General features: G+C 45.0%; 1 protein-coding gene across 9 annotated transcripts in view; it reads left to right on the top strand.

Moving 5' to 3' along the window:
• Positions 1 to 16,867, top strand: part of Palm2akap2 (PALM2 and AKAP2 fusion) — a 422,795-nt gene that overhangs the window by 354,845 nt on the left and 51,083 nt on the right. The window contains exon 1 of one of the 9 annotated variants that reach the window (XM_076934922.1): positions 11,146 to 11,299. The exons of the other annotated variants lie outside the window; for them this stretch is intronic. Within the exon in view, the coding sequence (XP_076791037.1) occupies positions 11,264 to 11,299 (36 nt within the window). The 5' untranslated portion in view covers positions 11,146 to 11,263. Of the gene's footprint in view, positions 1 to 11,145; positions 11,300 to 16,867 lie in introns of those variants that run through there. 9 annotated transcript variants of the gene reach the window in all.

Genomic DNA, 16,867 nt, shown 5'->3' with positions numbered 1-16,867 from the left:
ATCAACAGCTATTTTTATCCACTGAGCCATCTTTCCAACCCTACTTGTAAATTTTTCTGTCTTTTATATTATCTTGAACTAGGGACACTCAATAAAATAGCTGTGATGTTCAAAGGCCATGAGCCGTAAGAGAGAGTCCAGAAAGTGTTCCTCATTGGAAGAGGTTCATGACATGAGACCTGAATGGCACTGGGGACCCTAAATTGAAACATTTTGTCTGGGGTCTGTAATCTGGTAACTAGAATCTGATCAAGGGTGAGGCTGGCTTTGGCTTGTTTGTTTGTTTGTTTTTAAGGAAATATTCACTGAATAAAAACAATGGAGCATTATGTCTACAGTGGACTCAGAAAGATATATGTATGCCATATATTCTAAATTTATAATTAATCTATTGAGACAGGGTCTCATATATCTCAGGATAACCTCTAACTCATTATGTAGCCAAGGATAACCTTGGATTTATGATCCTCCTGCCTCCACTTTCTCAGTGCTGGGATTATAGATGTATATGATCATCCTATCTTGGTATATGAGAAACCAGGGACTGAGCCCAGGACTTCATGCTGGGCAAAGACTCTGCCAATTGAAGTACTCCCTGGTAAAATTCTAATTTTTATCATTATAAATAGGTTAAAAAAATATTACTATAAGAAATGCAGTATTGACCTGTCCTAGTTGAGGTTTCCATTGCAGTGAAGAGACGCCATGACCACAGCATCTCTTATAAAGGAAAACATTTAACTGGGGTTCAGAGGTTTCATCATGATGAGAAGAATGGCAGTGTGCAGGCAAACAGTGCTGGAGAGGTATCTGAGGGTTCTATATCTGGATCCATAGGCAGTATAGGAAGTGATTGACACACTGGGTGTGGCTTGAGCATCTGGGATCTCAAAGCCCGCCCCCTAGTGACACACTTTCTCCAAGAAGGCCACACCTCCTAAGAGTGCCACTAACTTTGGGGCCATTTTTACTCAAACCACCACATCTCCTGAGCACCAGCAAAGCTATGGGATCATCATGGGAAGACACTGAGGAGGGGTCATCCCTGACTTATGCCACTCTGGTGCCATTCTACTGAGGAGTCAGGTCATTCCAATCTGCTTACTGGTGTGATACTGCTGCTGCAAACAGCTCAGCCTGCTTAGATTAGATGTCCTCCATGCACATTCCACGGATGTGAAGCATCAGGCTGGTTTTTCCAAGTGTCTGTGGCCTGACTCAGATGTTTATGTGATGTGTTCCTTCCCTGGCTATGAAAAGTGCTTGCCCATTATCAAAGAAAGATTTAAAACAAAACAAAACACTGTGAAAATGCTAGGCTTGGTGTTAGAGGCCGGCAGTCTAGTACTCAAGGAGCTGGTGGAGGTCAGGGGTCAACATTTTGGGATCTCTTCCCTTTTATGTGGGTCTGGGGGTTCAAATGCTGATCTCAGGCTTCCAAGGGAAGCACTCTACCCTCTGTGCTATCTCAATCGTGCCCTTATTTGTTTAATTTGGGGGGAACTGGTGGTTGAACCTAGGGTTCACACATGCTGGGTGCTTGGCTAGCGTTCTACCTCCGAGCTATGTCTGCAGCTCTCTGATGGAGTGGCTTCTAGCATTTGCCTTTATAAACATCATCTTAGTAGTTGGTTGGTTGGTTGGTTGGTTGGTTGTCTTTTTATGAGCATCCCTGGTTAAACAAAAATTAGCACAGGCGATGTGCACCCCTAAGATATGGGTGTCCAAATCACTTTTCAGAAGTGTAAAGCAAGCAATAGCCTCACAAACTGCCAAACAATACTTACTCTATTTTTGAAACCTGGAGTATAAAATTAAAAAAAAAAAAACAAAACAAAACCAGATAATGCATTTTGGAGCATTGTTACTTTAAGTTTTTAAAAAATCTTTGTTAGGTATGCTCTGCTAAGTAACCATAAAGGGTCCTGAATTCTGTGTTTACAGTGTCTAGTAGACAAAACAAGGCCTTCGAGGCTGCCTGTGAGCTGTGCACAGACCTCCAACCAGTTTTCAAAACAAGACTTGATTGAATTGTTCTTATTAAAACCTGAAATCTTTACTTTGTTTTATGTGTATGGGTGTTTTGCCTGGATGCGTGTACCTGCGTGTCTGGTGCCTGAGGAGGCCAGAAGAGGGCATCAGACCCTCTGGAACTGGAGTCATAACAGTTGCGAGCTGTTTATGGGTGCTGGGAATTGAACTCAGATCCTCTGGAAGAGCAGCCGTTGGTCTTAACCACTGTGCCATCTCTCCAGCTCCTTAATTTTATCCTTAGTTATATGTATGAGCGTGTTTCATATCTGTGGGTATGCAATGAGCTCAGGGTCCTGAAGGAGCCAGAGAGGAGTGAAGTCCCCCCAGAGCTGGACAGCAACAAGTGCCCTTAGCCACTGAGGCATCTCTCCAGTCCCAACTATTTACTTTATTGAGAAAGAATTTTGTTATAGATCCCAGACTAGCCTCAAATTCACAGCAGCCCTCCTGCTTCTTACCTTCTGGAGTTAGACGTGTGTGCCACCATGCCCTACTTCAAGCCATGCTTCATGGGTTATTTATTTATGTGACATTGATCCTTGTGTCTCGAGGTACAATGGCTATGTTGCTGCTTAAGTGCTCTCTTTCACCTCCCTGCTGCATAAGGTTTCGTTGTGTACTTCCAGGCCATTCATAACCTGTAGCATACGAGTGAGGCCATAGTCTCACAGACTACCTCCTCAGTACCAAGTACCATGCTCAGGTCCAGCCATTTGTCTCAAGATAATCCCACTCATTTTTTTTTTTTTTTCTTCAGAGAAATGGACAGAGTTGGTAGCCACCATGCATCAAATAAGAACGCAGGGACTGGGGACTCTTGTTAGTTAATGGTAGAAGTTTGGAGTCTGACAGTCATCCATTTGAAACTCAGCTTAACCTATCACTGCTATGTGGGCAGAGGGTAAAGCCCTTAACTTCTCTGAGCCTTCCTTCTTTTATCTGTGAAAGGGGGATCACCATGACACCTTTCTTCCTCAGTAGGTGTCCAGACAGGATGAAGGGACCCACAGAAAGGACCCATCTTGGCACTTGGGGACTGTACATTCAGGGACAGTGTTCTAGGCTGTCTCCAGTCCCTGGGAGGCTGTGTTCTTTCCGTAGCCACGTACTTTTGATTTCTGCTGCTGAGGAAGATAGTCACGCCCGTTAGTACTCGCCCTTGATAGGTAAGAATCCCCAGAGAGGCAGTGAACAAACAGCCGGCCAAGCTGCACTGTACCTTGAGCTTAGGTCTTGGAGTGGGGCTCTTCCTTTTGCACTACTGGCTTCCTGTTTCATAACTCTTCGAACTGGAAGTCCTAAGCTTCTTGGGCAAGTGTCGAGCCAGCCCTGCCCTCTTCCTCCAGTTAAGGATGGATTCAAACAGGCCTCGGGTGCTTCTGCACAGGGCCAGGATGTGGTTATCGGGTTCTGTTGGCAGTGCGGTCTCTGAGGATGGCTTAGCTTCGCAGTAGGACAGAGCCTTACCCCCCAGACAATGATTAGATGAAAATGTTTAGCTATATCTTAGTAGAACTGAGGCAGCAACTCGGCTGGGCCCAAAGGCTAGGCTGTAGTTATCAACCCTGGTCCTCGCAGAGCAGGAAGCAGCTTAGGCCTGTTATATGGCTTTGGTTACTGTGTACTGAATACATAAGAGCTTCTAAATGCCTCGTTTTCCTATGAAGAGTCATCCTGAAGTTAAGTGTGCTTCTATTTTTAAAATGATTAGTGAAAGAAATTTGTTTTTTAAAAAATTATTATTTTATATATATGCTTATTATATACCTATACACATTTATGTATTTCATATGTGTGCATGCAGGTACCTTTGGAGGCCAAAGGGTGTTGGGTCCCTGGAACTGCAGTTACAGATGGTTGGGAGCCACCTGATGTGGGTGCTGGGGACTGAACCCATGTCATTTGTAAGAGCTATAAGCACTTTCTGCTGAGTGGTCTTTCTAGTTCTTGCTTGTTTATTTGTTTATTTATTTTTAGTTTGGGAGGCAGAGTTTTTCTATGTAGCCTTGGCTGTCCTGGAACCTACTGGGTAGACCAGCCTGGCCTCACAGAAATGTACCTGCCTCTGCTTCCCGAATGCTGGGAATAAGAGCATGTGCCACTATTTTTAGATAGGATCTCTCATAGCCCAGGCTGTTGTGACTGAGCTTGAACTTCCCTTCCTCAGGCTTTCACCTCTGGATCAGAGAGCTGGGATGACAAACATCCAGCACCATGCCTTGGATATCAGGTGCTAGGGGTTATCCCTAGGGACTCACGCATGCTAGGAAACACTTGACCAAGTAAATTCCATACCTCAGGCTGGTCTGGAACTGAAGATAATCCTCCTGACTCAGCCTCCCTAGATTTGGAATTACAGGCATTCCATCCTGTGCTAGTCAGTTAAGAATTTAAATTCTGGGAGGTTGGGCGTTGCCCAGATTAAAGGCATAAACCACTAAATCCAGCCAGGAATTTAAATTAAAATATTTTTTTCTTTAATGTTATTTTGCAATAACATTGAAAGTAGCTTCTTGGGAAAGAGTTTGTTTTCTCAAGTATAGATGAAAAATTATTTTTAGGTATTCCCAGCTTCCCATTTGTAATTTTATTTTGTTCTCATGCACAGGAGGTAATTTTCAATTAAACTCTCTCTGCAGATGTGGGTAGCTTTTCTTTTAATTAGGAAGCCATCTCAAATGCCTCTCTCTTCGATCTTTGTGCCAGTGTTAGCTTGGATCATTAAAAATAATGGCCAAAGGAGTATTTATTCTTCCAAAGGTCAGCTACCACCCTGTACAATGTAGGCAAGAATCAACATGTGGGTGTGCATGGAGTGTTTGCTTCAAGAACATTCCTCTGGGCAGTGGTGGCCTCCTAACACCTTGGCCAAAATACATTTAGCTGTATCTTGTTTATGAAAGTGCCCAACGATAGCAAGTGCACATGACCACTGATTTTAGGAAAACATGCAAAACATTCATAGTTCTTTTGAAATATTGCCTGAACAGTATGACCTCACCTGTTTTCAAAATCAGTACTGTGTCCGCCTTTAGTAATTATTCTACAGTAGACTGCCATGCCAAAAGAGATTTCCCACTTGCAGATCCTAATATAGTGCTTTGAAAGGCTTGGTAACAGCTGGGCAGTGGTGGCGCATGCGTTCAATCCCAGCACTTGGGAAGCAGAGGCAGGTGGATTTCTGAGTTCGAGGCCAGCCTGGTCTTCCAGGACAGCCTGGGCTACACAGAGAAACCCTGTCTCAAAAAACCAAAAGAGAGAGAGAGAGAGAGAGAGAGAGAGAGAGAGAGAGAGAGAGAAAGAGGAAGTTTGGTACCATGCTTAATAACTCAGCTGGAAGGGAGCGTACTTTCTGCTGTATGGCAGCATGAGATTTAACCTTCAGACTAGAGTGTTAGGGGCTGAGGAGGTGGCTCAGTAGTGGAATGCTTTCCTAGAAGATAGACATGAGATCCAGCAACTGTAAACTATTAGGTAATCCCAACTTCTGGGTTTTTCTTCTAGCCCAGGCTGGCCTCAAACTCTTTGCATTTCTTATCCTCCTGCCTCTAGCTTGTGAGTGCTGGAATTGTAGGCATGTGTCACCAGACTCTGTTTCTATAGACATGTGTCACCACACTCTGTTTCTATAGACATGTGTCACCACACTCTGTTTCTATAGGCATGTGTCACCACACTCTGTTTCTATAGACATGTGTCACCACACTCTGTTTCTATAGACATGTGTCACCACACTCTGTTTCTATAGTGCTGATACAGTGCTGAGGATCAAACCCAGGGCTTCGAACATGTTAAGGAGTCTCTCTACCCTTGGGCTATCCCCAGCTATCTGCAGTTATTTTCTGAAAGTATTATTGTACATTTGCCTCTGTCTGTCCCTGTTGCTGAGTGGTGTGTGTGTATATGTGTGTGTGTGTGTGTGTTTGGTGGCGGGGGTGGGGTTCCCAGCACACAACTGACTCTGTTCTCAGCTTGCCACATCCAGTTTCTCATCCATCCAGCAGCCATGCTGGCCTTTGAATTAGCCTGCTCTGGGGACCCCCGTGTCAGATATCAGCACCCTACCCACTTGCTATTTGAAGGCCACACCTCATAAGGAGACTAATGTGGGTGATGCCAACAGGCAGAGGAGGTTGCTTTTAGGACATTGGTATGTTCTGTCCTATTAAGGGACTTGGGAAATAAAGATGGGTGTGTGTGGGGGGCGGGGGGAAAAGCCATCATCCCATCGCTTGTCATCTCCCTTCATGTGACTGGTTCTGTAGAAGATGCTGATATGCTATATCGAACTGTTCTGGGTAATGAGGACAACAGGAGATTGATGGTGGGGGTGACTGCAGAGGAGTGTTGGGGGTGACTGCAGATAACTGCTGTGGTGTCAGACACGGCACTTTCCTCTCCTAGATCGAGCAGCAGAGCTGAAGACTGGTCATCTGCCATTTCTCTCTTTGTATTCAGTTCAGGACCCCAGTCCACGAAGCGGCACGGCTCTCATTTATAGTGGGTTTTCCCTCCTCCATTAACTCTATCTAAAAGCTTCCTCACAGTATGCTTGGCTTGTTCTCCTGGTGATTCTGAATCCCACTAAGTTGACAGTGGACAGTCACCACCACAGCTGTCATTCTGGCAGCTTCTGATTCCTCCTCTGCAAGACTTCTCCTCCTTGTTGTTAATTTCTCCATAAGCTGAAGCTAAACTCCTCAGAGATGTGGGGGAGTTACAGAAACAATATTGTACTTTTTTTTGAAACAGGGTTGCTCTGTGTAGCCCTGGCTGTCCTGGAACTCTCTCTGTAGACCAGGCTAGCCTTGAACTCAGAGGTTCACCTGCCTCTGCCTCCTGGCCCCCAGCTTATTGAACTTTTTAACCAATAGGAGAAAGTGGTTCTTCATTGCTTTCATTTTCCAGAACCTTCTAGAAAATGAGCATAGGGGTGTGGGATACTCAATCAAATTAATTCAAGGTTTTCCACTCTCCCATGAAAAGCGGTAAAACCCCAAATAGTTTTCTTGGGAAGAAACTATTTCCTAAATTCACACCTCACACCAGAGTGTTTACAGTTAGGAACTCACATTGTTAAGAGAACTTTTGGAAAGGCAAGGGTGAGCCCAACACTGCGGCTTGCCTGTTGCCTCTAATGATGTATTTCTCTTTTTGGAGTATGTTTTCCTAAGTGGACGGCATTCTTAAAATAGAGCACACAGCCTCTACTGTCTTCTGTGGCAGGGCCCAGAGTTCTGATAACTACTCCAGCCAATACTCTATGAACGTGACCCTTCCTCAGAACACCCAGGGCTACAGTCTGGCCCCTTTCTGAGCTCCCGCCCTTCCTGTGCACAGACAAGGCCTCATTTGACTGTGGTAACCCAGCCCAAGAGGCAGGAAGGCTCCTGTTTCCTGTCACTCAGCTCTCATCCAGTTTAGTACCTGGAATCTCTCACCCGGACGCTTTTTCCTTAGCTATTGCCACACTTACCGATTCACTGCTATTTACGGTGAACTATATAATGTGTCCCCACCTATATAATGTGTCCCCCCCCCCCCCTTTGGCCTATAATTACAACTACAGGCAGAACAGGAAGGGAGGGGGTATCTCAAAATTTAAGGCAGAAGATTGAAGGGATATGAGGAGACCCAGTCAGAATGGAGAGAAAGCCAAAACACTCCTGAGTAGTTTGCACTGTTTGCCAGACGCTGGCTGCTCTCCGCCTTCCCAGCTGACAGCTTAGGACTGGGAAGTTTCTCGTGTTTGCTTGTTTGACCTCTTTGTCTAACATTTTATTTTAAAGCTACAATTTTCTATCCAGTCAGACTCTTGATGAAGGTGAAGGCAGAATCAGGAAAGCGTTCAAGAAATAACTGTAGCTAGAGAGGAAGCAAACTAGGAAGGAAAATAGCAGGTGATACTGGAAGTAGCAGACACAGTCATGAAAGAGACTGGAAACGTCTAGATGCTGATGGTAGGGAACCCCAGAGCGACAGCTGTGCTTCCTAAGAGTGCCACAGGTTTGTGAGGTGGTTTTGTTCATCCGGTGGATTGGCCAAGTACCCAAGTGTGTTTGACCAGATGCGCATAAACAGCACCAGCCTTGCAAAGCTATAGAGAATGACTCTGTGACCATTTAACTTTCCAGCGTGGCATTCCTTGCCCTAGCTCCTGCATACCGTCATTAGCAATAAAGTTGGTTTAAGCAATACCACTGGATCAGCCTGCAGCCTTTGTGCAGCCTTTGGCAGGCACATCTGTCTGAACCTCGTTGACAGCATTTTCTACCCCTGTCCTACATTGTGTACTTGTCTAGGTTGTTAGTCCCTGAGAACAAAACCCAAATCCTTGGCATTCAAGGACCGTGGGAGCTAGAATTCTAGGATATTACACACACACACACACACACACACAAACACACACATATACACACACACATACACACACACCACCACCACACACGAATACACCACACACTCCACACACATACCACCACCACCACTACCACCACACACTCCACACACACACCACACATACACCACACATACATGCACCATACATATATACATACATACCACCACGCACATACACTACACACACACACACACACACACACACACATACCATACATACATGCACCATACACATATACACACATACCACCACGCACATACACACACTACACACACACACACACCCCACACTCCACCCATTGCTCTGACCTCTTTCATTCCAGATAACACTCAAGTACAGCCAAAGCACCAACAGTTGTCAGTAAACATGTCTTCTTGACCCCAATGTCTTCCGATTACTCTTTTGTCTCATAGAACCCTTGTCACACTCCACCCATGTCCCTCACCACCACCACCGCTCCAGTAAATCTTTCCAGCATAGGAACCTCTGTCCTTCCCTCATTGTACAGTTTGTTCAGTGTCCCTGGAGGAAGCCTTCATTGACCTCTCCCTTTGGGGCTCTCATGGGGACTGCACAAGAGCTGCAGAACCAATGCCCCAGCCTAATGTTGCTGAGTCTGCCCCTCCGGGGAACTAGTGACTTCCCACAAGAGTTGGAGGACCACAGTGGGATCAATTTCTATAATGTAAAGTATTTACAATAGCTAATTTCTGGCTACTGGTGTATCATAGATCATGCAATTCAGAAGAGATGTGCTGCCTTCACATGCTATGTCCTTCAGAAGAGAACAGTAGATAGAACAGTTCGTGCTTTCTGTTGTGTATATAAAGAGTTCAGAGGTCATTGCATCCAGGCACTGAGCTCCATGTGGCCTTCCTAGCACATATGAGGGAAGTTCAAGGACAGTTGAGCTGTGTTTCCAAACCCTAAACCCTGTCTTCTCTTTCTTTTCTTCTTTCTATTCTATTCTTCTCTTCTATTTCTTTTCTTTTTTTCTATTTTTTTTTTCTTTTTTTTTTTTTTTTTTTCTGGTTGTTGTTGATTTCTCCATGTGGTGCTGACTGTCCTGGAACTCTATAGACCAGGTCGGCCTAGAATTCACAGAGACCTACCTGACTCCCCAAGTTCTGAGATTAAAGAAATGTGCCACTGTTGCCCTGCTTCCTTCTCTCTCTCTCTCTCTCTCTCTCTCTCTCTCTCTCTCTCTCTCTCTCTCTCTTTCTTGCTCTCGCTCTCGCTCTCTCGCTATTGTTTTGGCTCTGGCTGTCCTGGAACTCTGTAGATGAGGTTGGCCTTAAACTCACAAAGATCCTCCTCCTTCTGTCTCCCATGTGCTGGGATTAAAGGCGTGTGCTACTTGGGGTTTCACTGTGTAGTCCTGGCTATTCTGAAACTTACTGTGTAAACCAGGTTGGGCTTGAACTTGAGAAATCTGCCTGTTCCTGCCTTTTATGTTTTACCTGTTGAAATCGGTGCTGAAGCCAAGACTAGGCTGTGCAGTGCCTCGTAGCATTTTTAACAGTAGAGTGGAAATTATTTTAAAAGATGATACAACCCATGTTAGTAAAACCAACTGAGAGAAGATAGCTATTTCAAACAGATGACACGGATATAATCACCTCAAGGTAGATGTTAGTCAGCTCTCCATTACTGTGACAAAGTACCTGAATCTTATCCCATTAAAAGAAGGAAAGGTTTCTTTGAGATCACAGTTTCAGAAGCTTTGGACTAGGACCTGTTGGCCCTGGCTCTGGCCCTGTTACCCCATTCACTTCCAAGCTAAGGACATGGTAGTGCATGCCTGCAATCCCTGCACTCTATAGGCTGAGGCAGGAGGATTGTACAAAGCTAACTTGGGCTGTACAATGAGATCTTTTCTCAAACAAACAACACCAATACTCCCAAACAAACAAACAAAAAGAAAGGAAAAAACTTGAAGCCATGCTATTATAAGTTTAACCATCAATTTTGTTTAAAGAAAAAAAAAAGAAGAAAGAAAGAAAGAAAGAAAGAAAGAAAGAAGAGAGAGAGAGAGAGAGAGAGAGAGAGAGAGAGAGAGAGAGCAATGTGAAGTAAAAATCCCCTAAATGCTTCACAGCAGAATAGGCTCCCGACCTGTCTTGGAGGCTAGGATAGGTGACAGGAGCATCTGTCCTTCAATTGCTATTGATTTCCTCCAGTCGCCCTGTCTTTTTGTACCTGGGCCTCACCTCCCGGGAACAGGTTTTCTTCTGTCTTTGTAAAGGGGCCTTTGTTGGAGCCAATGGTTACTTCTCTTTACTGTAAACACAGTGTCTAGTGTCCTTTCCTTATTGTGGAGAGCCAGCAGCTTTAGAAGAAGCCTTAAAGGTCACTTTCTGCCATTTACATTATAAAACAAGCCAGAGCTGTGGGTGACTTAATGGACACAAGAGAAGCCTTGCTTGCCCGGGACTTTAAAATCATTTAAATTCAACGGTTAGCTCACATTTGTTAAATCATAATCAGGCTGATAAGTGTAAGGTGATCGTGAGAGGTGTGTAAAAATAAATACAGTCAACTCCCGTTTCATTCGCCCTTGAAGGCTCCAACATGGTTCCAAGCTGTACCTTTGAATCGGAGAAGCTGGGCGGGTTCACGTTGCACTCTGTGTTTCTTGGGGCAGTGTCCGTCCAATACAAGCGCGCAGGTGCGAGGTACAAGCCGGTCCTGCTTCACCTGAGCACTGTGACCTGGCTGCCGGCTGTGTCCTCACATCGGCTGTGAGATCGGGAAAGAGAAAGAAACACCGGTGAAGTTTTCTGAGCAACTGGTTCTCAAGGTTAGGTGTCACAGCGGGGGCGGCAGGTCATGATCGCTACCTGGATGCTGTTCTCTCTCTTCTCGGTAGGTCTCGGGGTCACCTTTGTTGTGGAGTTGTCTTTGAGACTGCCTATCTGGCATGCTTCAAACAAGGAGGCTCATTTCTACTTTTAATTACATTTGTTTATTTATTTTGTGGGTATGTGCTGGAGTGCCCTCAAATGCCAGGACACAAATGTGGAGGTTAGAGGACAGCTTGTAGGGAGCTGATTCTTTATTTCTACCAGGTTGGTTCCAGAAATCCAACTCAGGTCACCAGGCTTGGCAGCAAGCTCTTCTACCCTCTGAACCATCTTCTGACCTGCACTTCTCTCTTATTCTATTTATTCTTTCTTTCTATCTATCTATCTATCTATCTATCTATCTATCTATCTATCTAGTTCATTTGAGACCTCGTCTCATGTAACCCAGGCTGGCCTTGAAGTCACTCTGTAACGGAGGAAGACCTTGAACTTCTGATCCAGTTGCGTACACCTCTGTATGTGTCCAAGGATAGCCTCGAACTTGAGTCTCCCTCCAAGGCCTGGGATTCCAGCTGTGTTGCGCTACACCCAACAGCCCTCTCTTCTTTAAGGACTTTGCATTTATGAACTCAAAGCACTGAGTCACCTAGAAAGGAAAAGCACATCCCTGACATTCCCGGTCTAAGTCAGTGCTGTGCTCCTGTAGGTACTGTTTCTTTAAGAAAGCCAAAGTGAGAAGCAGAATGGCTGCCAATGTCTTCTTTCTCCCTGCTTATTACCCAGGCCTTTCCCTACCTTTCCTTACACAGCACTTTGTTTCCGGGGAGGCAGTTCTCTGGGGTTTTTAAGCAGATGATTGAGTGTCTAATGATTTTAAACCAACTCGGAACAATCTCAGGTGAATTGCTAGGAAGCCAGGCTCACTGCGTGCGTGCATGTTGTGCTGTGAAGTCTGCTTCCACAGTGTGGCATGATCCTGAATGTGCTGGCTGTGAAGGAGGCATGAGCAAAGGCAAGGGGAACCTCCCTCCTTCTTTTTATTGCTTGAAACCAATTCCCTGCATCCCATTGCAGACCCTCTTCTGGCCAGGTGCTCTGCCTTGTGGAGGTTTGGGGGTCGTTTATGCATCTGGGTGTCTCTCAGCCTGGGTCAGGGAATCCTGAGGACTCTAACCTGCCTGTGGAGAGGAAGTCTTGTAAATCGAAGAAGGGAGTATCATCTACTTACATGGGCTTCTTCCAGCTCATGTGGATTAAAAACAGACAATTAAAAACAGAATCAGTACTACATTTCCAGAACTCTTTGGAATTTACTTATGTCTATTTAGGAAGCTGGGTGCGCTGGCTTCCTGCTTCTCTCATCCCAGGTGGTTCTCTTGAGGTTACGGAAGGTTGTGCATGCACGTGCTTGTGTATATGTGAAATGGGTTGGTTTAAAATAAAACCAAAACAAAACCAAACCCCTTGTTCAGGATTTATTCATTTTCACTTACACACAGAAAAACTAAGATATAACAGTCCCACATTCTCCTGTATGTGTCTCATTTATTTATCTTGTGTATGTGTGTCGTGTAGGGTGCACGTGTGGAGAGGGTACACACCTGTGCCTGCACGTGCAGAGAAGGATGACGGGTATTTCCTATTGCTTCTGGCCTTGTGATTTTTGAGACACATTCTCTCAGTGAACCAGAAGCTTGCTGACTTGGCTAGGCTGGCTGGCCAGCAGCTCCTGAGAGGCACTGTCTTGTCTTCTATGCTTCTGTTACTTTACATACAGGCTTTTTACATGGGTGCTGTGGCTTTGAATGCAGGCTCCCCTGTTTGCATGGCAAATGTTCTTACCTTCTGAATAGCTCCCGAGCCCTGCCTTTTTGTTGTTTGTTGTTTTTAAACAGGGTCTGACTGTGTAGCCCTGGATGTCCCCAAACCCACTATGTAGACCAGGCTAGCCTGGAATTCACAGAGATCTGCCTGCTTCTCCCTCAAGGGCCCCAGCCCCATATTTTTTTTTTTTTTTATTTCCTTACATCAGCATACAAAGTAACAGGTTTCCTGGCATTTTCATACAGACTTAATTTGGGGTGATTCTTGCCTGTACCAAAATATAATTTCCCCCAGAGCACTTTGGTGCCAGTCTTAAAATGCAGCCAAACCATTTTGTAAGGAAAAACACAACTGGATCTAACACTTCCCATGCAGGCCCGAGTGAGATGTTGGCAGCCAGATCTGGTTTGTTGAACCCTCCTTAGTGAACTATATAAATGGGGAATTGACATGATTGTTTCTGTTTTGATTCATGGGTATAAAATGATATGAATTATGCGTGATATTATTAAAAATCTGAAGAAGACGTTGAATAATTTTTCCTCAAAGCTTTAATGTGGACTTTTAAGGTAAGGTCTGCGTGGTTGTAAAAGTACCGAAATGCTCTTGGAAGCACGTATCATGCATGGGCTTGGCTCTCGCATTTGTGTGGGTGTTGGTGGTGCAGGTTTGTGAACCCTGAACTCAGAGGCAGGAGAATAGAGGCTGGCTTCAGGTGCAGAGAGTTTCTGCCAGTGGGGTACATGAGACCCTGTTTTGAAGGTGTGTGTGTGTGTGTGTGTGTGTGTGTGTCGGGGGGTTAATGGCTCATACTACTGCTAGGCACAGCAACTGACTTCAGGACCTGAGCTCCAGGGGTTCCCTCGACATCTTTCTCTCCTTCCTCTGTATCCAGCCTTTGTTGGTCTCTTGCATTCTCCTCTGCTGTGGCACAAGGTGACCTACTTCTCCCTACCCCCACTCTTTGCCTATTTTACAGTCTAAGTCTCACAGTGGGCTCTGATTGGTTCTGATGTACTTCTCTGCTCCCTCCTAGAGATGAAGGGGTGTGAGCTTTCTTAGCTGCAGGGCAGAGGTAAAGAATGTTTCAAAGAATAGTTCTCACAGGGAAATAGGGGCTCTTGGGTGCCCAGGTATAGCTACAAATGACAAACACCAGATGTGTCAGTATCTTAGAGAACAGAAATCAAGTGACTGTGAACTTCCTGCGTTAGACCTGTGTGACATAAAGAAAGCCAGTTCTGTACTTATCTATGACGAGGAGACCTGGCATCTTAGAGAAGATGACTCAGTTGGTAAAATGCTTGCTACGATGGCATGAAGACCTGAGTTCGAGTCCCCAGTATCCATGGAAAAATAGGGCAGAGCAGTACCAGTAATCCCAGCACTGGGGAGGTAGAAATAAGATCTTTGGAGTTTGTGGGTCAGTCAATCTACCCAAAGTACTGAGCTTCAGGTTTGGTGACAGACCTTGAAATAAGATGGAGAATAACCAAGGGAGATGTTCTGTGTCAACTTCTGGCCTTCACATATACTGACACACAGAAGGAAAGGAAAGGGGTGGGAAATAAATCAAATATTTGTTCTTTTCATACATCATACTGATTTCAAGATCCTTTTGAGTTGTATGTAGGATGTGTCAGGATTTCATTCCCTTTCATAATCAAATAATATTTGATTATGGACTACATTTAATTTCCTAGTGACCAGTCAATGGACATGTTTTTTTTTTTTTTTAATAGCTTTTTGGCTATTGTAAATAGTATCCTTGTGAACATAAGCAGAATATTTGTGTAGTTCTTGCTCTCAGTCTCCATGGTCTACACCTAGGTTAGGATGTCATTTTACATTTTGTACGGTGATGTTGCCGGTGTCTTTCCACTGGTTTGAGTGAATATTCTCACTGCTAACCATTATGGTTCCCTTCCGGGTATGTGAGCATTTGTCTGGTTTGTAAAATGAGAAAGGGGGGCAGGGAGAGGGAGCAGAGTCGGAGAGTAACAAATTTGAGACAGAAATCATGAACTGGGCTGTTTTTATCTTGTGCTAAATGTTAGTGCATGGCTTTCTTCTGCCTGGGACTTTAACCTAAGAGCAGAAGGATACCCCCAAAAGCCAAGAAAATCCCCATGGAGACCTCTCTAAAAACCATGCATAAGGGATGCTGTGAGGAGATCATTCTTCATAACATGACCCAGGATGGGACTCTATTCATTGACTATTCCAGTCCGAGAAGACACTGGCTGCCTTACTTTGCAGAATCTTCCTAGCTGTGAGCTCCATGCTGGATGCTCTAAGGACTGGCTTGTTTTGGACTTCATCTGTTTGCCTTTTTACTGGTGACAGGCCTTGAAACAGAGATGGGCCGGCCCTCCCTTCAGCCACCCAAGCGTGCATCTGGGTTTCCTTGTAATCCTGAGAAATTTCCTATAGACCCAAAGCTCTGAAAGGAGACCCCATCTGGCCTTCTGTCAAGCATGAAAATTGTCCTTTTGTTCTCGAGGAGTTACACAAAGAAAGTGGGAAGACGACTTTTTTTTTTTTTTGCCTGAAAATGAATGGCTATAATTCTTTCCCTGCCCCCACTCCACCTTATGCTATTTTGGGGCACCAGGAGATTTTTTTTTTTCCTTTCTAGGTCATTGTACAATGTTTAGCCTTTTCAGTGGAGAAAGTAATGACGGTTAAAAGGCTCGGAAGAAGCCAGGAGTAGAGCTAGCTCCATGGTCGAGCAATGGGCTGACATCTGTAAGGTCTGTGCTTCATCTCCAGCTCTCAGAGGTTAAGGAAGCACTGAAGACCAGTTACCTTGTGGAGACCACTTCTTGTCCTATGTTGATGAACTATATGTTAGTCAATCTCATTACTGTGACAAACCCCCAACTTAAAGAGAGGGAAGATACGTTTGGCTGATGGTTTCAGACTGTGGTCAGACTTGTTGCAGTGCTGTGGGCCCGTGGTGAGGCAGAGCATCATGGCAGCAGGAGTGCGGGGGTGGTACAAACTTTCTCACTTCCCGATTGCCAGAGCATGTTCCAGATCCTTCTTCCAATTAGCTTACCTCTCACAGTCCGTTCAAACTCTGAACCTGCCAGTGACAGACTGATCCCTGGATCAGAACCCTCATTATACAAACCCTTCCCCTAGGCCCCACCTCTGGAGGCTGCTTGTATCGGGCACTGTATTATTTACTTTCTCTTTTCTGTGAAACAAAATGCCCGAGAGAAACAATTTAAGGGAAGATGGCTTTATTGCTAGCCAGGTTTAAGGAATACACTTCACGAAGGCAATGAGGCATGGCGGAGCAGGAGGTTGCGACTTAGTTACATTGTATCTGTAGTCAGGCAGCAGGTAGACATAAATCCTGCCATGTTCTTTGTTCTTTTTTCCTCCTTTTTATTCAGTCTGGGATCCTAGTTTACGAGAGGGACCACCCACATTCACCATGGCTCTTCCCTCCTGATAACATATGCCCAGAGTCGGGTCTTCTAGGAGACTCAATGTGGTCAGGTTGACAGTGAAGATGGACCATCACAGGACCAATCCTACAACATCATGAAAGCCTTTTGGGAGGACTGTTCCTATGGAAACCATAGCAGAGAGGGAGCAACATACTGTTGAAGGGGCTCATCTCCTAGTCTTCACCTTCCCCTGTACACTTCAATGTACATCAGTGTTCAATGATGTGGCTGAAGCAGTGAGCCTCCCCTGCCCTCAGAGCATGTGTGTTATTGTGCTTGGCTTTCCAGTCAGCAAGCAGTGAGCTCCACAATTCTGTGCTACACTTTTGGTGTGTACCATATAC

Source organism: Arvicanthis niloticus, chromosome 5 (assembly GCF_011762505.2).
Source record: "Arvicanthis niloticus isolate mArvNil1 chromosome 5, mArvNil1.pat.X, whole genome shotgun sequence".
NCBI classification, from domain to species: Eukaryota; Metazoa; Chordata; class Mammalia; order Rodentia; family Muridae; genus Arvicanthis; species Arvicanthis niloticus.
This window is presented reverse-complemented; position numbering and strand designations above follow the sequence as displayed.